The following is a 21,956-nucleotide window of genomic DNA, read 5'->3' on the forward strand; positions in this document are numbered from 1 at the left end:
CCAGAGTTATTAGCACGAGTTTTAAGTGTTGGGACATGAAAATTTAATGTTGATATGAGATCTGTACAATTAAATTCGTTTTGTACTATTTTATGGAGAAAAATCAAATCTGTCACATTTCGCCTTTGTTCAAGTGTAGGGATACAGAAGTTGTCTATTAATGTTAGATAATTTTCATAATATGGATAGATTCCAGTTGTCTTGTACGTCAAGTATTTGATAAATTTAGATTGGACCTTTTCCAGTTGGTGTCTGTATTGCTGTTGTGATGGGTTCCAAATCACAGCAGCATATTCCAGTTTTGATCGCACATAGGCATAATACATTTTTGTTAGTGTAGTACTATTGTTAAATTCCTTTCCAATTCTAATTATGAACCCTAACATCTTGAAAGATTCGTTAACTATGTTCTCTATATGGTTATTAAATGTCAGTTTCGTATCAAATATAACTCCAAGATCTCTGACTGAATTTAATCTATTTAGTAAGATCTGATTCATTGAGTAATCAAACTCTATTTGACTTTTGTTTCTGGTAAACGATAAAATGTTACATTTGTTTATGTTTACATTAAGTTTGTTAAGAGAACACCAATTAGCAATATTTTCCATGTCACGTTGTAAATCGAGACAGTCATGGATGGTTTTTATCCTACCATATATTTTGAGGTCAAGTTCGTGAGTCATATATTGAATGACCCACGTATAAGCTTTGTACACCCTCCAATGCGAGAAATAAGGAATTAAGTCGTAGCCAAGCAAAATAAATTCTCTCTTATTATAAAATATTAAAATAAACTTCAATTATTAAGGATTTGATTTCATTATGCATAATATGCTCATTGTAACGTAATATTACCCATTAAGAATGGTATAAGCACGTACCTTTATTTGAAACAAACAGTTACACAATTAGTGGATTAATAAATGCTGCAAGACTATACTTTATGTTGCTACACTTACACGCTGTTATTGTTTTATTATGCATTTCACATTTTTTGTTTGTAAATTCATGTTGAAGTAATGTAGACATAACAATAGGTGAGTTGTTGAAAGCTAACTTATTTCATTACAACAAAATAATTTCGAAACTCTCCAAAATTTCATTATACTGATGTTTCTACTATGTACGTATTTAAATCAATACTTACCTATCAGTGGTATCAGTGGTAAAATCAGTGATAAAATTTTATGTTAATACAATGCCTGTGATTTTGCTTCAATATTCTGAATTCACGATGGAATCCAAAACAATGGATGATACTTAATCAAACTTTTTTTGGGAACATTTCTCTTAAAAAGTAACGTAACAAATTATAAATATTTGAACAAAACTACACTGAGAAAGAAAACATATGTGGCGTATGTAAAAACGTGGTTGCATGTGTAAATTCTATAGTTTTTGTACTTAACGTACAGCAAACGTATAACTGAAAAAATATATTTTATGCGTATTTTCTGTATGTGTTCTGAATAAACGTATTTTCCGTACGAACGAAAGAACTGTATATAGGCGGTCAGGATTTCACATACAGATAGACGTATGTAACATATAGCTGATGTATGTAATATACGGAAGATTGTTAGATGTCATACATCTTGCAATGGCATGATGTAACATCTACACGGGAAGAGCATGTAGCATATGGATAATGTATACTCCGTACTGATTTCCGTAATAAATATAAGGATTCCGTATACTTGTACAATATACACCGCTGTCCGAATAATGGATTTTTCTCAATGTAATTGCTCTAATTTGCAAGCGTCATTCTCCAAGGTTTAATTTTTTACTTTCAGATCGCAAACCAACATATCCACTCATCAATACTTGTAAATTTTAAACTCAATGGTAAAAACAATATTTTTTTTCTCAAATCATAAGATGAAGATTATACGAGAACCCGGGTTTGATTAACAATCCAGTCAACCATGAGATTCGATGCTTTTAGAATTCTACTAAATTCAGTGTTTTCTGAATGTCTTCGATAATATTGTACGATTATTTGGATTTTTGAAACAAAAATAATTGATCCCAACAGTAAAGCCTCCGCAGCATACGGCAAAAAAAAAAAAAAAAAAGTATATTTTAAAAACTATAATAAAACATTAATTTGTGCCAGAACAGAGGGACAATATAATGGCGTATTCTTTTGAAGTAACTTGATACAGAAACAGCGTAAACTTTATGAAAAAAAAAACTTGGTCAAGGGTCATCAGGTCAATATTGTGACCCTTTACTAATATGCTCCGTATCGCTTAATATACCGTTCCAAATTTGTGTTCGTTTATGACCACTCCGACATATTAACCCCCGCTCTATAATTCTAATATGCAGAATTATACGGATTTATATCCATGTCGAAGTTAACGCTAAACACTATACCTTTTCCTTTCTCAGCTCAGCTCTGTTCCAGGTATAAATATATATAGTTTTGTAAAAATTCTTTCAAAGATTATGGTAGTAGTGGTATCATTACGACAAAGGAAAAAAACACTTTTAGAAAATGGAGAAGTGTACGAATTAAAACCTTTGTGAAGTTTTTATTTATTTGTTTCGCACACTAAGTTCACCGCAACGCATATCCGGATAACAAAGTCTCCAAAGTAAAGGGTCACTAACCAGTAAGATTTTAGAACGATCCACTGTTCTCTTCTGTGTACATTTTAAATTCCTTTCAAAATAACAACAAAAAATATTAATAAAATACTAACATCGTAACACCTTTTTTATTACTTGCCTCCTACACGGTCCCTTGTATATTTTTTCGTTAACTTTCGCTTTATTTTAAATATGCATTTTCTCTCTTTCCTTTTTTTTTAACTCTAGAACAGCCTTTCTTTGGTATTTCATCCGGTCATTTTTGGCGAAACAAAGCTACCCGACACAAGGTTTTAAAAGCCCAACGAAATCCATACATGAAGCAGTAGCAATGGACCCTGCAGAATACCAACATAAAAATGGCGGTGCTTGTGTGTGTCGGTGGTTTTAATGCTCAGTAAGGGACGTGCGAATTCACAATAATTAGACGTTACACTAGTCGCATTAAAATGACCAACTTGGTCTATGTTATTTGGGAAAGCAATTAGCTTACACTTAAAAAGATCAAATTATTATTAAGCGGCAAAGAACTGCCATTTGTAAAGCAAAAGCCTGTGATTAATTATCTTTTTTTATTTTGGTAAATCTGTAAATTTGACCTGTGCAAGTAGCACAGCTTAAGAGACCTAATCAATGTGAAATTAAAATACTGCGAATTTTACAGTAATTATGTGATACCTTCAAATAGATCAAAGATAATCGAAATGTGGAACAAGAGCGCGCTAGACAATACTATTTTGAATGAGGTACCGTCATCGCGAGTCGTTATCAGTTTGCAGCCATTTAAAAATGCGAAAATAAATGCCGATTTTTTAAATGGTCGAAAATCGAAAGCAGATAAGTGAGTCGTGATAATGGTATCACATGTACAATATTGTCTAGCGAGCTCTTGTTTCATTTTTCGACTATCTTATATTTATTTCAAGATATATCATAATTACTGTAAAATTAGCGGTATTTTAATTTCGCCGTGAAGGGCCTTCTTAAGCCTCTAAAGTTGTCTTTTACACTTGTACAAATAAAGTTTACCTGTTACAAGTCGTGTAGGCAAAACCTGTAAAGTTAGTATTAAATCACATACGTAAAAAAGTCTGTAAACTTGGATATTTCATACAAAATCATTAAGTTTAATTTGTAAGAAGTGTACGCTAGCCTGCAACTTGTAACGCTAGCCTGCAACAATTGTATAATAAAATCCTTAAAGTTGATTTCCCTAAACAAGTTGCGTAAGCAAAACCTTTATTATTGGCTTTTTATACACTTGTACAAATAAAATCAGAAAAGTTGCTCTGAATAAGTTATACAAATAAACTTTATATGGTTAACCTTTACAAGTTGTAAACTAATCGTGTAAGGGTATCATGTATAAAATGTGAAAGTAAATGTATGTAACATTGAGCTGTACAAATTGTAGAATACAAGTAAAACTTCTAAACTTTGAATTACTTGCACAAATATCTAAAATCTATCAAATTAGTAGGTACTTCTACAGTACAAGTTGTTTGTGGAGCATTATTAGTTGTATATACAAGGTCTGTATGATAAGTAATGAGACTCGCCGCGCCGCGGCGCGCGTGTCGCTGGAGCGGGTTTGTCGGTGATGGAGGATGTAGGGGGGGGGTCCGAGCAAAGCAACGCACCGCGCGTCAGTTGGCTCCGAGCCTTAGTGGAGCGCGGACAAGCCTTGGACAAAACCCTTGTGAACATTCTTGTCACGGCGGAAAATCAACAAACATGGAGGGTTCCATCGAACAGCGTTATGCGATCAAATTTTGCGTTCGCCTGGGGAAAACGGCTACTCAGACGCTTTCTCTCATCACGGAGGCCTACAAAGAGGAAGCCCTATCCAAAGCCCAGGTGTTTCGTTGGCACAGTGCGTTCCGGAACGGCCGGGAAAGCGTTGAGGATCTGGAGAGGGCTGGACGCCCGACAACAGTGACTACGGACGAAACTGTGGCAAAAGTGAGGGATCTCCTGAACTCAGACCGTCGATTATCGTTGAGATTGATTGCTGATGAACTCGATATGAACCACACAACAGTGCACAAGATTGTGACGGAACAATTGGGAATGAGAAAAATCTGTGCGAAACTGGTGCCGCGAGTGTTGACTGACGAACAAAAGCAACGACGTGTTGATTGTTGTCAGGAACTGTTGAACCTCATGAACAGTGACCCTAACTTTGAAGATGACGTCATAACAGGTGACGAGTCGTGGGTGTTCCAGTACGACCCTGAAACGAAACGTCAAAGCGCGGAGTGGCACACTCCTGCGTCCCCGCGCCCCAAGAAGGCCAGAATGTCGAAGTCAAAGGTGAAAACAATGTTGATTGTTTTTTTTGACAATGTGGGGGTGGTCCACAAGGAGTTTGTACCCCAAGGACAAGCCGTCAACGCCGCCTTCTACAAACAAGTCCTTGAGAGACTGCACAGGAGCGTCAAGCGGAAAAGACCGGCGATCGCTAGCCGGTGGAAGTTGCATCACGACAATGCCCCTGCCCACACCGCCTTCTTAGTGACCTCCTTTTTGACCCGGATTGGGGTGGAAGTCCTTCCACAACCACCCTACAGCCCAGATGTGAGCCCGGCCGACTTCTTCCTCTTCCCGAAGCTGAAGCCACGCTTGAAAGGAACCCGTTTTGCAGACGTCACAGCCATCCAAGCAGCCGTGACCACATTTCTAAAGGACATGCCGGCTGCTGACTTCCAGGGGGCGTTTGCAGCGTGGAAACATCGATTGCAGAAGTGCATCGACGCAAGAGGAGAGTACTTCGAAAGCTTTTAAGTCCCTGTACAGATCAGATCAATAAAACAATGTTTCCAGACCTGGTCTCATTACTTATCATACAAACCCTGTAAGCTTCATTATAATATCCTTATGGAAAAAAATATGGCAGCAATAATTCCGTTATAATATTCTAGTGGAAAAGTATTATGGCAATACCATCTCTACCATATTCTTGTAGAAGGTAATTATAGCAATACTATTTTCACTAAAATATTCCTGTGGAAGATAATTATGGTAATATTTCCATTATCATACTCGTGTGGAATAGAATTATGGTAAAACTATTTCCAATCGGGTAATATGGAAAAAATAATTATGACAATACTATGTCACCATAATATTCTTGTGGAAAATGATTATGGTATACTGTCTCCACTACGATATCTTCTGGAATATTATAATGTCAGAACTATCTCCACCATAATATTCTTGTGGAAGATGATTATGGCAATACTATTTTCACTATGATGTTCTTGTGGAATAGAATCATGCAAAACTATCTCCATGGAAGAGGATTGTGACAATACTATCTGCAGCATAATATTCTTATTGAAAGATGATATAGAAATACTGTCATTACTATGATATTCTTGTAGAAGACGATTATGAGAATAATACTGTATTTCCATTATAATATTCCTGTGGAAGTGGAATATGGCAATAATATTTTCACTAGAATATTCTTGTGGAAGACAATTATGGGAATACTGTCCCCATAACAATACTTAAAAAAAAAAAAACTTGTTATTCGGGCAGTAGATTAATTCCAGGTGGAAGCTTATGTGGTTTGGATTAAACATTCAATGTAAAAGCTAATCTTGTATAATCCTGATGCTAGATCTTAAACTCCAAATAAACCAAAAAATGGACAAATGTCCAATTCTTTGTTTTAAATGTGTATATTTTTATTTGAAGTACATGCAAGAACGTTTAACCAATAGAAATCTTGTTGTCACTTCTTCTTGTGCGGCACACAGTGGCAAAATGGAGCAAACCAAGAATATTATTATAGCTTCGCTGGCCACCAAGTATATATAAAAAGATCTTAATGTTATTATTACTTGCTGAAAAAATTCGTCAGTTCGTAACCAATAAGAAGCGTCGTTAGTAACAGTCTATGTTTGACTTGGTGATGGAACATCGCGACTGCAGGAGGTAATTAATACGAATATAACATATACATACATAATAAAACATACGTGGTTTATAAGACTATAGCTATGTGTTTGTTTGTTAAAGCGTGATCAGTTTTGTCAGAAAAAGCTTCTAGCCAATCAGAAAGTGTTTCCGGTGAGAATAGTAGTAATAGTAGTAAATTTTGCTTGCACGGACACCGAACCTTATCAACTCATAATACACCTACATACAACAAACCATGTTTATATGTTTTAAACGCGTTCTACATATACCAGCAATAATAATCCACAGAGAAGTTTTATACTTTACAGAAATCGTAAGTTAAATGATTTGCGATCAGTGTTTTATGGAGCATATAGGCTGCTCTAGTAGTCTTCATATGGCAAGCGTTTCTGATTTCTGCTTTGCAATAAACCACGGTAATACGTGAACCACTGCAGTAGTAATACATTTTTTAAATTTCTCCCTCTCTCTCTCTCTCTCTCTCTCTCTCTCTCTCTCTCTATATATATATATATATATATATATATATATATATATATATATTGAGCAGCAAGAACGCTATAACGTAGTTATTTTTCTATAAATGCAAGAAAAACATTAATATGTGCCTTACAATTTTTTTTTAAATTTTCTAAAGCAATGTTGCAATAATTATCAGAGCGAAGAAAAATATTTCTTTTATGTGATATATATTTTGTAAAATATTTTTCCAACAAAAAAGTCTGCAGAGCGTATACAAGAATGTAGAAATATAGTGTTTTATATTTATTTGTATACATATATATATATATTGATGGTATATTTTTATTATTTGTTTTTTAATTATATTAATTTTGTTTAAAATAAAAGGTACAGTACGTACATTACTTTTTTTTTTTTTTTTTGTCTTTCTTGTTTGGTAAATATTTTTGGCATTCATTCCAGATAGGGAGTAATTAGGAAGCTATCTGAATTAAGAGGGAGCAAACTTCACTCTGTAAAGTCATAAATAATGGTACTACGAGTATGTGCACCAACTGAATATGTGCCATCTGGCTTGTCAAAGTTAGGAAAGTGTTCCCAACCGATGTGGCGCGTAGTCCTATAAGGAGTGTCGCGAAATTTTAGAATATAAATTATGAATTATTTAATAATCAAGGAAAATGATTTTGGGATAAATTGTACGTCAACGCCTCCAGCGGCGGTAAAAATATTCACTATTTTATGGAAACTTAAAATACATTATTATTATTATTATTATTATTATTATTATTATTATTATTATTATTATTATTATTAAAAATCAAACAACTGTATTGCAATGTCTTGGGCAGAGATGGTGTTGGTCAATGGGCCGTGGGTCAACAGGACGTGACACACCACCCACCATAACCCACTCTGAGCCACCGATCCACCATGACCCACTGTGACCCACCAACCTACTCTGCTCACTGCATTTGTCAACAATGGTGAATTTGTCTACTTTTTACTTTTAAGCCCTCCATTTTTCTTCCTTTCTCAGGTCAGATCCACCGGTATTGTACACTGAGAAAATAAATTGTAGGTGTCGTACTTAAAAAGATAGCTTATATGCGTAATTCCTGTAGTTTTTGGACTTAACATACAGCAGACGTATAACTGAAAACGCATGTTTTATAATACTTTCTGTATAAGTGTTCCATCTATACTTACTTTCCGTATGAAACAATGTAAGCGGTCAGGATCTCACACACAAATGGACGTATATAACATATAACTCACGAAGGTAACATAAGTATATGCATGTGATATACGGAAAACTGTTGGATGTCAGACATCCTGCAACGACATTGTAACGGACCATATTGGCACATGGTCCTAACAGTATATTTTATGCTGTAATAAAAAATTAAATTTGTCAACTCCCGTGTTATCTGCCTATATGAAATCCAAAGAAAGTTTGAAATAGTTTGTTTATTTGATCGATTTCGTCGTTGTTTCAAAGATTATTTATATCTAGACGTTCAATTTGTTAGTAAGCTTGTAGATTCGGAATAATGAACTATGTAATAAAATTTAAATTTTCTATTTTAATATTGATCGAAATTATATAACAAAATAATTATACATTTTAATATTTTATCTATGGTCAATTTAATATACAAAACGTGTGCTTTCAATGAAAACTAAAGCCTTTATGAAATGTTCTGTAAGAAGAAGAAGAAAAGTAGTAGATACAGAAGGTACTAAAAAAAATAGATTGTTTGATGTATTAAGTTCCTGTCATGAAGATTGTTATTGATGCTTATTAATTGAAACTAGGTGAAAAAGAATACATAATATTATTACAGGAATAGTGTTAAATCATTTGGTGCATCTGCACTGTGAAATTTTATATTATAATATTTATATTTTACTGAAGGAGATATAAATATGAGTAACATGTACGAGTAGACAGTTAGGATCCCTAACAATAGTTTATCACCTGAATACGTCGTACTTCTCTGTCGTAGGTAAAAATAGGTACCGTAGCTGTGCTTGGCAGATGATAGCATATCTGGTCTATAGTGGTGAAGCGTAATGATGGTGGATGCGGCCGTATAGCATAGCTTAACGCTAATCGCAAATGCGTGTCAATCAGGATACTATAATAGTCACGGTGAAACTAAATATTCGAGGCAACGCTGCAATAGTTAGCCACATGGTGCCTATAGAGCCCTGTCTATTTCGTCTGTAGCGTATTGTTCTCTTTGAAGACTTCACGTCTGTGGCAAATAATTAATTGTAAGACCTGATTGAGACATGTATTATGAGGCGCTATAGTCATACGCACTTCATTCCCATCCATCATCCTAGTGTTCTTTTCTGTGATATTGATCAACTGTTAACTGCCATTTCAGCTATATCTAATAGTCATCAGTATTTCAGAAGACCATCCGAATAGTACCAATCACTTCCACATTGCTACGCACCACGACCAGGGGACTTGGCAGCGTACCTATCGATATCCAGGCCAACATAAATTCTAAATCTATTTGGAACCGTCTCGTGTTGCCTTGGTGATGTTAATAGTCGTGACCCGGCAATGTGAAGGGGCGGCTACAACATGATGTAACATCTAAGGTCAGTGCCTATGCAGCATACGGTTAACGTATGCTCCGTACTGATTTCTGTAGTATGCAAAGGGATTCCGTATATTTGTACAATATACCACTGTCCGGAGAACGGATTTTTCTCAGTGTGCGTGGATCATGAGTCAGAGTTGATGACGATGGGTTTAGGTGGGTTGTGGGGCAAAGTGTGTCACGGTGGGTCGTGGGTCCAGTGAGTCATGGATCACGGTGGGTGATGGGTCAAGTTTTCATTGACCCACGCCATCTCTGGTCGTGGGCGTTCAGTAAAGTATATGGTCAGCAAAAAGGTTGGAAACCGCTGTTTTAGTCTACTCATCACTTTCCAAGTATAACATAAATGTCTAAGTAACTGATACCGAGAATTTGTATTATGTGTTTGTTTTGATCTATGAGCAAAGATTTCACCAAAAATAATTTTGTAAGCTTATGAATTTTCCGACAAAATTTACATTAGTAGATGTGCTGCCATTTGTTTTTCAAGATTTGTTATTGATATATATTTCAACCCATAAAGATTTTTCAAAACAATAAAACGGGACAAGAACATTTTTGACACTGCGTTTGATTACTTTTGTTGATAATTTCCCGATCGTTTCTTTTCATTTAGGAAGTGGGTTGCCAAACGACCCATTGGTATTGTAAGAATACTAACGTTCTGTACTCGATATTTATAAAGCATATTATGTGATTGAATTTTGCCATAGCATTAAACAACATTTTGCATTTTATTTTTTTTTCTCGTATTTTTTTCATACGCGTCTACGGCAAATCTTAGGTCATAGTAAAAAATAAGTCTTACAGAATATACATTCAGATTTATCCAAAAAGCCTTGACTGGAACGATCTATTTACGTACGCCAACGACTATCTCTATTTATAATGGGTTTTAATCAGGGGTGACCGAAGAAAATTTTCTGGGGGGGGGTTAGGTGGGGCATCTACATAGTTGCTATATTACTTATGGTATTTCCGGTATTTAATATACGTGGTTTCCTATATTATGCATACATTTTCGTGAACCAGGGGGGCACGAGCCCCACCCTGCCCCCTCATTCAGGCGCCCGTGGTTTTAATTGAATTTGTTTATCATAAAAATTTAGAATTATAATACAGAAAATTCTTTGAAACATGTAAGTATGGGAAAACGTATTTCTTCAATAAAAAAAAAAATGAAAAATGAAAAACTGAAGTCCCACTATTAAATAAATCCTGTAGGCTAAAGGGAACGGATGGTTAATGAAAGTGAATTATTATGAAAGGAATTTGACGGAATGAGAGTGTGGGAGGAAAGGGAATGAACGAGGAAACCGACGAACATGCTCACATTCCTTGGATTGAACCAAGAACTCTTCGCACCAGAGATAAAAGTTTTACCACTGAACCCACATTGTCCCCACTCTTCACTTGTAGTTATTATAATATTCATATCACCAAGAAAATGTTCGTGTTGATTCATATAGTGTTTCCATCTAATACAGGAATGCCTGCTATTTATTGGGTTTATTTGGTTATTTTTAAAATTTAAAATTGGCAAATTTATGGTTCGTAAACATGAGTAATAAAAAAACGCGTTATTTAAAATAGCGTTATAATAGGTATTCCAGTATTTTAGTGTAGTTACTATTATATTTATAAGTATCTTCCCTTTTTGTCATTACAAGCGTTGGTATTATGTTTAGTTGGAATTAGAATGCCCCAAAAATACTTAAGAGTCTTCATCCCGGCGAAATTAAAATACCGCTAATTTTACAGTAAGTTAATTATGTGATATCTACAAATAGATAAAAGATAATCGAAATGTGGAACAAGAGCGCCCTAGGCAATATTATTTTACATGAGAAACCGTTATCACGACTCACTTATCTGCTTTCGATTTCGAGCCATTTTGAAAATCGGCATTTATTTTCGAGTTTCTAAACATCTGAAAACGGAAAGCCACTAGTTGACTTGTGATAACGGTACCTCACGCAAAATAATATTGTCTAGGGCGCTCTTGTTCCACATTTCAATTATCTTTTATCTATTTGAAGATATCACATAATTACTGTAAAATTAGCGGTATTTTAATTTCGCCGGGATGAAGACTCTTAAGAGACCTACAGTTTGGAAAATTAGAAGTAACAGATAGTTATTAAGGACAATACGTTTACACGTCGCTGTATGTATTAACATGTTCGGGTTATTCAGTATGAATAATCTACACACCCCTGTCAACAGCAGTAATCACAAGTTCATAGCACAGTATTTCCCAGCTCAAATACGTTGCTAAGTTTTCTTTTTTCCAACCAGAATGAATACTGTATAGCCCTACAAAGTTTGATGTACACTTAACTTTTCTTATATATGTTTCATTAAATCATGTTTCATGTATTCCAGAATGGTTCAACTGGATTTCTCATTCATAAAACATACAGTACCTTTCATCACTTCCGGTCAATAAACAACTTTGTAACGAGTTTACCTGATTTCACCATACATTTATTTTTTGAAAACCACGCTAGTACTGAAGATATTAAAATAGAACCAGGAAGCTGGCTTTTCCATATTTAAAAAAAGAAGTTTTCTGTTATCTATAGAGTTATTTATGTTAGAAATGTGGTATATTTGCTTTTTCTTCTATCTTTAGTTTACATTTTTTTTTAAGAAAATAGAGGGAAAAAATGCTTATTTCGCATAGGAATTTGCTTCACATTTCATCACATTTTCTTTTTTCTAGTTTAGGTTTTTGTTGTTATCTTCAATTTTTTTTACTTCTCTTCTCACTTTTTTTCCGGTTCATGAACAGATATTTCTATTTCTCGTTTCTTTCGTTCTGTTTTCGTTTTTGTCTGTGGAATATATATATATAAAGTTCGTTGTGGCTTTACTGATTGTGCAATAGTAGCTATATAGGAGAGTATCTACTGGTTTTGTTGTCATGATTTAAAATGGCTGTCCCGCTCTGTTAGATACAAATAATAAAAGCTCGATGATTGGTTGTTGCATGCAACAGTGATCACGGGTCTTGGCAACATTGTTGTTGTCATGGTAGTCAGGCAGGTGGGTCGAGATGGCTGATTGGTCCTTGTGAAAAGCAATATTATTCGTATATGCTTCACAAGAAATCATGTTGAACATACTATTCCCAACTAATTTATTATATAGGTTATGATTTTAAGAATATTCAACTAATATTTCGCTCTAAAATACGTGATATTATAGTTCATAATAGCCTAAACAAATTCATACATACATTGTGAAATTCTTCGGTAGAATTACAAACAATCACTGAAAAATCTGCTGTCAAAATATCCTCGTTAAATTGTCATGGAGTAGAACGTGGGAGTAGGAAAGGGTCCACATTTTACCGTAAGAATTTAAAATTTTGTAGACCTATAGAACTCGAAATTTTTTTGACTAAATGACATAAAAAAAAAATAAATCGACAATATTACTATTTTGGTGGAAAGCATTCTTCTATAACAAAATTTTATGTATTGAAAGCATCAAAATTACTAGGAAAATGTCCCCCACATTCAAGGGCGCCCATGTTGTGGTTTCCAAGGAGGGGGGCAACTGTAAGCGACGTTTCAAATATAGTTTCTAATTTTGCTGTAATTAATGTAAAAATTCTATTGGGTTTTCGATATTCTAAGTACAATTTCCTCTAGGGGGGCAAGCGCCCCACCTTGCCCCCCTGATGAACGCCCTTGCCCAAATTATTTTCATCCTTAATTTTAACGCCATTATGCCCGTTTTATTAAACGTAAATGACTTTCGATGAGTTTGAGATTCTGTTAAGATCTTCTGTGGTTGTCTTTAAATTGAATACATGAATACATATGTTTAAAGGGTAACTGAACTAGCATGTGTTAATCTATATTAAGTATGATCATATGAACACCTTTAAATAGAATAAAGTTTGCAATTAGGATTACGAACAATTGGACTTAGATTCTTATTACACTTACCATCATTGACTTTCTTATCATCTTCTCCGTCTCGTCCTCGTAATAATCGAGAGATGGCGCTGACCGATGGCGCATTGCTTCTATCACACAATCCATCTTTTATCAACCTAGTAAGAAAAAAAATAAGTTTGAACGAAATAATAAATTATGTTATAGCTGTTTAAATTATATATCTTTACTGAATATCACAAAATATTACATAATAGCTCCTACGTTCATAAAAATTTCAGTCGGTGAGGATTCCTTACAGGTAATAGAAGAACGGATACAGAATAAAATCTCTTCTAAATACTCGTACTTCACTGCTTGTATAAATATTTCTTTGATGTTTGCAAACCTTTGGATAAAAGGAAAGCACGTTATTGCTTATAAAATGTGGGTATGGAGAAAAATGAAGCTTTATCTGGACCAAATTAAAGCCAATGGGGAAGTGTTGTAAGTAGTGCAGGCAGAACAAAATTATAACGTAATTAAAAATAGTAAACCAAAGTACTAAGTTCAATAATTGACAAGCAACTGAATTTCAAGGAATATGATACAATGTCTGGTCTCATCTCCAAATTTTTCTAGTCTGTTTTGTAAGTTTATGTACGTACACGCGTCATGATAGGCCCGTGAACGGTGTGATACAACAACATTTAAACCATATTTGAATTGCTTTCTGTTGAAAAGGCGTATGTGCAATACAAAATAATGTCCGGAAATGACAAAAACTGTTTTCTTACGAGACGGTTTGGTTTATGAAAAAAAAAGAGAGAGAAAACTGCTTTATATGTATAACACGTTTCAAGAAACACGCGTCCTTTTACTACGGATTGTTACATCTACCTCTAAAACATTTATTTCTAAAAAAAAAAAAAAAGTTAAAATTGTGAAAAATGTTACTTACGCCCTTTTAACAGAAACTGATTCATTTATCATTGAAGTGTCTTGTAAATAATCACTTGTGTAATACGAGACGAGAATTATAATGCTTCTCCTAATTTACCGAATTCAATAAGATACTTCTCGTTTCATTTTAGAGAAGAGACTTTTTCCTTTCGTAAGTTTTGAACAATGAACAGAACAGTAGTTAAAATCTGCACGGATTATTCCCTGATCATTGCCGGCTACGATCTCTTAGCGCCTTCCCAAATAGCACAGGGACTAGTTCCTTTAGGGACCGCTGTGACGCTAGTTTCCTTCAGTAATATTGTGAAGTACCCAAAATTCAATCATATTGATAATTTATTTTGGTTATTGTAAAACAAAAAAGCAATAATCAAATTATTTGTTTTTAAAAAATGAAAACAGATAACGTACGCATCACACCACAGTTATAAAAAAATTTCCTACAAGGAAATAACAAAGCAAGGCATTTCATAAGGAGGGCTGAGCTAAGCTCTACGCTATACAACCAGGAAGCGTCCAAATCCCAAAAAAGGGTTGTGCTGGTTGAGTACGAAAAGTTGACTCGGAAGTTGAAATTAAAATCAGATAGTAAAAAATCATTAATTAAAAATCATCAAAGCTGAATTAACCAGTGAGTATTACATCTATTTATAATGTTGGATGGTCATAATGGTTGTTTATGTGCCATCAAAACTTAAGAAATTTTTATAATTAAAAGCATTTCGAGTCCTGATAGCTTGTGGTGTAATGTCAAAATAATAATAATAATAATAATAATAATAATTTTTTACCCTTAAAAAATCGTAAAATTCAATCTTAAGTTGTCTTAAGGCTGCAGACTACTAAATATTTTTGAAAAACTAGTAATTTTTCTTTTGCCCGTTTCTCGTAAGTGGAAAGAGGTAATGAAATGTAACTTACCACAATAATAGATAATGTTATTCTACACCTGAAAATACAAATCGGAAGAATTTTCAGTATTGCCATCCATAGAAATTACAGTGTGACCAGAATTTGAATTACTCAAAAATCTAGGTAAAGGCAGCGACTAGAAAAATTAATTCAACGGTAATTGATGACTTATCATGCTGTCTATCCTTCTTGTTTACTACTTTTTAAATAATGTTTCTATTTATTTTGTAATAACTTATTTATTTTGTAATAATTTATGTAAAGTTTATAAAATAAATAGAAATATTATTTAAAAAGTAGTAAACAAGAAGGATAGACAGCATGATAAGTCATCAATTACCGTTGAGTTTATTTTTCTAGTCGCTGCCTTTACCTAGATTTTTGAGTAATTCAAATTCTGGCCACACTGTTATTTCTATGGATGGCAACACTGAAAATTCTTTCGATCCATATTTTCGGGTGTAAAATAGCATTATCTATTATTGTGGTAAGTTACATTTTATTACCTCTTTCCACTTACGAAAAACGGGCAAAAGAAAAATTATTAGTTTTTCAAAAATATTCAGTAGTCTGCCCCCAATATACGATGCTACAAATTTCAGATAAGCTATGCTCTGCCCCAGACATAAAAGTTTCTGAAATATTAAGTTATTTCAATTTGAAATTTGAAGCACACGTTATGGTGGAGACGCCGAGTATTCGTTATTCTTTTTAGACATTGGGAGAAGGCTTACCTGGTTAATTTGGACTGCAGAAAAAGGCTATGATTGAGCACATGTTTGTGGTAAGATTTTTGGAGGTTTAGTGATTTTTATTATTATTATTTAATAAACAGGATGGGCAACTTGTAACCTTGTTTCCTATATCAGTATTGAGCCCCAATAGTTTGCAATTACAATATAATTTCACAAAATGACCCGCAACAATTTAAATGAAATGAAATCTTTCACTGGAAGGTCCCACGATTATCTATGCCCATGGCAAGTGAATAATGATGGAAGATTTGGTGGAATGACGAAGTGGGAGGAAATGGGAGTACCTTGAGAAAACCCACGGACACGATATTGTCCACCATCAACTTACTTGGCCGGGGAAAGAATCATATATCCAATGCACCAGAGATAAGCGCTCTAGTAAAGGTTTAAGAGGGATACATTGTTCGCTGGGAGGAAAGGATTATTAGTTGGTCAGTCAAGGAGTTCTGTTTTATTTTATGCTTTTCTAGAGAAAAAAAAAAGAAGTGGAGTCTTCCTTCATGCATTTCATTATGATAGATGGTGAGTTCATAGATTATGACTAGGGCTCGGAAGTTGAAGACCTAAATAAATTTCCTAAAAATGACCTATAAAAAGACCTAAATATCTTTAAGAAATAGGACCTAAAAACTGGAAAAAGAACGTAAAAATAAGACCTAATTTAATCAGAATTACATATTTAATAAATATAATACTCAAGAAATACAAGATTCTGGTAGATTAACGGTCTGACCTTCTCCCACAAACTAAAGTACAAACTAAAATAAGAAAATCTCCTCACCCTCACCCCCTTGCTGGACTACATTGTTACGCCTCCTTATCTGACTTGTCATTGTTGCAGATCTGGTCTCATCAGTCCAGTCCTTGAAGAATGTCTTATCTTTTGAATTTTCTTTACTAAAGAGAAAGATGTTTAAGTAGTGGTGGTGATTTGAGTTAATGGCCAGTAAATTTATTGTCGAAATATGAAGGACAAAAAAAAGACTTTAAAACCTATAAAAATCCTTTAAAAAGACCAATAAACAAAAAAGCGCCGAAAAAGGTAAAAAAAAAAAAAAAAAGAAATAAAATCCATCATTTTCTGGCCTACAATGACTCAAGATGAACATACGTTAAGCCTCGTCTTCGGGCACTCGTAAAAAAAAAAAAAAAAAAAAAAAAAAAAAAAAAATCCTCAACTTCCGGGCCTTATTTATGACTTTTCCACGGATTTTGCAAAATTTATCAGTATTGTTAGATGAGTATGGCAGACACCAAATGTTCCAATTTTACAGTTTTTTTTATATGAATTAAATAAATAAAATTGCAGTGATATAGTTATTGTAAAATCCAGCAAGTTTCTTTTTTTCTTCTCATATCATACAAACATGAGCTAAATTAAAATGTTTATTACACCTGTGCAATGTTTAGAAATATTTCACTATTTTTTTTTTAAATAAAAATTTTTCCATTCTTTAAAATACACCATTATAAATATGAACACCTAGGCTTACTACCTCTTTTTTTATAAACATATTAGAGCCTAACGTGTATTTGAAAAAATATATATAGAACTCACTCTCTCTCTCTCGAGCGCTGATGTGAACAAAAATTTCAAGAATGCTTATTGGCTGATGCTATTAACTACGTCAACGACAATAGATTTTTCATTTTTATATTATTATGTTTTATAATAACAGTAATATATACATTTATATAGGAGGTAACGACTTCTGGGAACACATTAAAGTGAAACGAGATGGCTCTTTTATAATTACAGGATGGCTTTTTAACATATTTTCTAATTGTTCTAGAAGCGAACAACTGTATCAGTAAATTATGAAAGTATATGTTGCTTTTAAATATATATATACTGTATATATAGCTATGTAAGAAGAACATTACGTATACATATTTTTAAGTCACCAGATTGCGTTCTATGGGAAATATTTGTTGATATTAGTGTTTTTTATTATTATTATTTCTTTCGTTCGTTCTTTTTCTCTTTCAACTTAAATCTTTAGTTCTTTTTCAGTTAACAACAATTTTAAATTTCATGTAGGAGTGTCCACTGGCGGGTTTTAGGGCAGTTTGTGGCCATGAGATTATTTGGGGAAATTTTTTTATTGATTTTTTAATCTTACATAGCAACGGTAAATTTTGGGGGAAAAACATATAGATTTAAAGGCGACAATGGTAAATTTGGGGGAAGAAAGATAGATTGGAGGTGACAGGTGACAATAGTAAATTTGAGTGAAGAAATATAGATTTGAGGGAACAATGGTAAATTTGGGAAAGAAAGATAGATTTGAGGGAACAATGGTAAGTTTGGGGAAGAAAGATAGATTTGAGGGAACAACAGTAAATTTGGGCCAAGAAAGATAGATTTGAGGGGACAATGGTAAATTTGGGGAAGAAAGATAGATTTGAGGGGACAACGGTAAGTTTGGGCCAAGAAAGATAGATTTGAGGGGACAATGGTAAATTTGAGGGACAATGATAAATTAGGGGAGAGAAAGATAAATTTGAAGCGACAATGGTAAACTTGGAGTAAGAAATATTTGAGGGAACAGTGGTAAATTTGGGGTAAAAAAGAAAGATATATTTGAGGGAACAATGATAAATTTGGGGAAGAAAGATACATTTGAGGGGAGAATGGCAAATTTCGGGGGATTACACTAAAACTCCTGGGGGAATGGATACCTCTTCCTGCTCTTATACAAACATGTATGAATACATATCTGTTTTCTTCGATATTTCCATTCTTCATGTGGTCACTTCAATTATTAAGAGACAAAAATAGCTTCGGTACAGAAAACCAGATGGAATAGTGTTGAGAAATTGATGTGCTTATAGCTTACCGACATCGTATTCAGTACAACGTCCGCCATTTTGGGCAGGCATAGCCTTTCGTTGTCTTACGTCCAAACGTTTCAGATTCAATATTAACTTCTTTTCAGATACGCTTAAACCAAAAATTCATACATATAAGTAGCAGATCTAGCCCTGGGCCAGGGGCCTAGCCCCCCCCTAATTTCTATCTTCTAGATCCGCCATATATACTTATATATCCAAATTTAATACATAAAGAGCAATCTACAACTTTTAACTATCACGTAAATTGTTCGGATAGTGTAAATAGATAAGTAATTAAAATTTGCGGGGGCAAAAAGATAATAAATAAAGTCATCCTTTTCAGCAAATTTTTATTATGAATCCCGAGCAAAACATTACATTCAATTGAAGTTTTACAGATTAACGGTTAACTTCAAATTAACAGGTTACTTTCATGTATTTTCGTATTTTATGTCCTAAAGAATAAATTAGTGATTTTTTCCTCGAAAATTTGACAAACTCCAAATTCCAATTTTGACCGTAAATAACTCATCCCCCCCCAAAAAAAACTCACGGACAGGATGTTGTCCATCACAAATTTATATGAACTGGATTGAACCAGAAACCCTCTTGCTTCAGAGGCGAGCGCTCTACCGCTGAGCCATTGCGCCCTCCTGTGATGGATTCATCCCTGTACATATCTCTTTTTCGGTATTGCATTGAGCACCTGAAAAGTTTTACCTTGTCATATCCACTTTCGTTGGAACAATGATTTCTTTTCTTTCCCTTATGCAATACTTTATTGGTCCCTTCGTCCGTTCTAACAACATTCCTTCTCTTTCTCTGTGAGCGTGCGTGTAGATAAACATATAAAGTGCACAATTCGTGACATAAAAGTGTTATAAAAATGAAAAGGAACTGGTTGTCCACGTGCGGGGTCCATCTTCTCCCATCCCATCGGATCACACTCACACACACTGATTCACGTATGCTGAGGATGAGCGCGTGAGGCAACCGGGTGGATAATATCTAGATAGCACACACACACACACACATATATACTCACAAACACGTAATTCCTTTTCAAATGTTCCCTCCTTCCCGAAGGCACCAAAAGAAAACATCGGTACCTTAACAGTCTGTAAATCATTTTTCTATTTGAAAGGCGGCCCCCATATAATTTATATTTGAAAACAAAAATCTCTTGCAGTAACCGTTTTATAACTCATGCCTTCAGTGTGTCAGTAGACAGGAAGGATACTTTTTTTTTTTTTTTTTTTTTAAGATCATTGTTATAAGATGATTGGGACCTTTCACTCGGTTTCACTTCTTGTTTTTGTATTAGACGAACCGGTTACGTGATTTGGTGATAAAATTAGGAACTGTTGTTTATACTAATCCATACACATGGAACTCTTTACTATATTTACTATTTTTAGCCCAAAGCTTATTGGTGTGATTTAAAGAAATCTTCACTAATATCTTCGTTATCTCATGCGAACATAGGTTTCACGCTTGGTTCCAAGGAGTGAACTAATAGTATAAAAAAAATGAATGAAAAAAGTTATCTTTTGGGATCTTCTAATTCTCTCCATGAGAAATAGGATACAAGAAAGAGATTTAACTACACCTCGACATTGAAAAAAAAATTGTGTTTTCCTATTTCGCAGAAAGTGGCTCGAACTGTTTTTTGCACGCTCAGAGTTGTCATGTTTGAAAGAACAGAAAAATAATTCAATGTGTGTGTTCCTGTTTCGCAAAATGAGAGGTGTTATTTTTCACATACGTTTGTGGAAAGCCTGTACTGAATCACAAGTACGCTGAATCACACATACAAATTGTAAGTAACAAACAAATTATTTTATAAATTTTGAGAATCAAGATGGCTGGTATTTCAGCATCCGTAAAGTGAAAGCCAATTTCTGTAAACTGAAAGGGTCGAAAAGATAGTGATGGATCTAAAATTTGTCCACGTCTATGGGGAAAATATTTTGGACATTTTTCCACTCCTGCTTATTGCAAAGCAAAAAGCAGTCAGTGTTACACACCGATGCTCCAGCAAATCAAGTAAAATGCTCACGATTGTTGCTTCCAGCTTCGTATGCAAGAATTTATGACTGACTTTGAACAAACTGCCATTAACGCTACAAGAGACACATTCCAGCAAGCAACATTACACATTTGTTTGTTTCATTTTACACAATCTATATGGATAAAGGTACAAGATGTATTGGCTCGACTTTACGAGGCTGTTACTGATATGAAGAAATAGGTTAGGATAGCACAGATGCATTTCCACTCGTTCATCTTGAAGACATTCCTGATGCATTTTCGTATATACAAGACGTACCCGACATCCCGGAGGCACAGGTTTTAGTAGACTATTTGGCGGACACCCATGTTGACGAATTGAATGCAACCTTCCACCCGTAAATACAGCAATATTTGAAAGTTTTATCTTTTATTGGATTGTTATTTGACTCCTTACGTTGTACGGGCGGTGGGCTGTAATACTGCTACTTAGAGCTTCTTTTAAGAGCTCTGGGATGGGTTTAATTTATATATAAAATTTAAAAAAAAAAACTTTCCTCTTCTGGGGGGGGGGGGAATCGCCCGGTCGCCCCCCTGGATCCGTCACTGTCTTAAGGGCATATCACGACAACCTCCAACATTCTACCAAAAAGAGAATTGATAGAAATTTACAACTTCTTCCGGAGTCTATACTGATTTCCGTAGAGCAAAAATACCAAGGGGTTTCGAGATGCAGTTATTTACAATCGATTCAACTTTCGAAGAGCAGGTTTCTGTCTCCTACTTTGGCCACCTATTCAATCCAGAATTGGTTCAAATCAGTATTTCTGGTTTCGACCTTTATCGCAATAGAACAAAATCAGTTAAGGCAAAGCAAGTAATAGCTTTCCCATAGTTTTGGAAGGCTACCATAGTTTCACACTGTGAAACGAAACTCACTTGTTTACTAAATAAAGGGAGAAGTTTGGTAAAACTTTATCAGA

The 21,956-nt window shown here is 34.4% G+C and overlaps 1 protein-coding gene across 1 annotated transcript in view; it reads right to left on the minus strand.

Annotated features, from left to right (window-relative positions):
• LOC145671107 (protein gooseberry-neuro-like) overlaps positions 1-21,956 on the minus strand; it is a 161,962-nt gene that overhangs the window by 84,805 nt on the left and 55,201 nt on the right. Inside the window, exon 3 of the mRNA XM_081739888.1 lies at positions 13,571-13,677. Coding sequence (XP_081596014.1) covers positions 13,571-13,677 — 107 coding nt within the window. The remainder of the gene's footprint in view (positions 1-13,570; positions 13,678-21,956) is intronic.

The sequence above is a fragment of the Thermobia domestica genome, chromosome 15 (assembly GCF_964235325.1).
Source record: "Thermobia domestica chromosome 15, izTheDome1.hap1.1, whole genome shotgun sequence".
NCBI classification, from domain to species: domain Eukaryota; kingdom Metazoa; phylum Arthropoda; class Insecta; order Zygentoma; family Lepismatidae; genus Thermobia; species Thermobia domestica.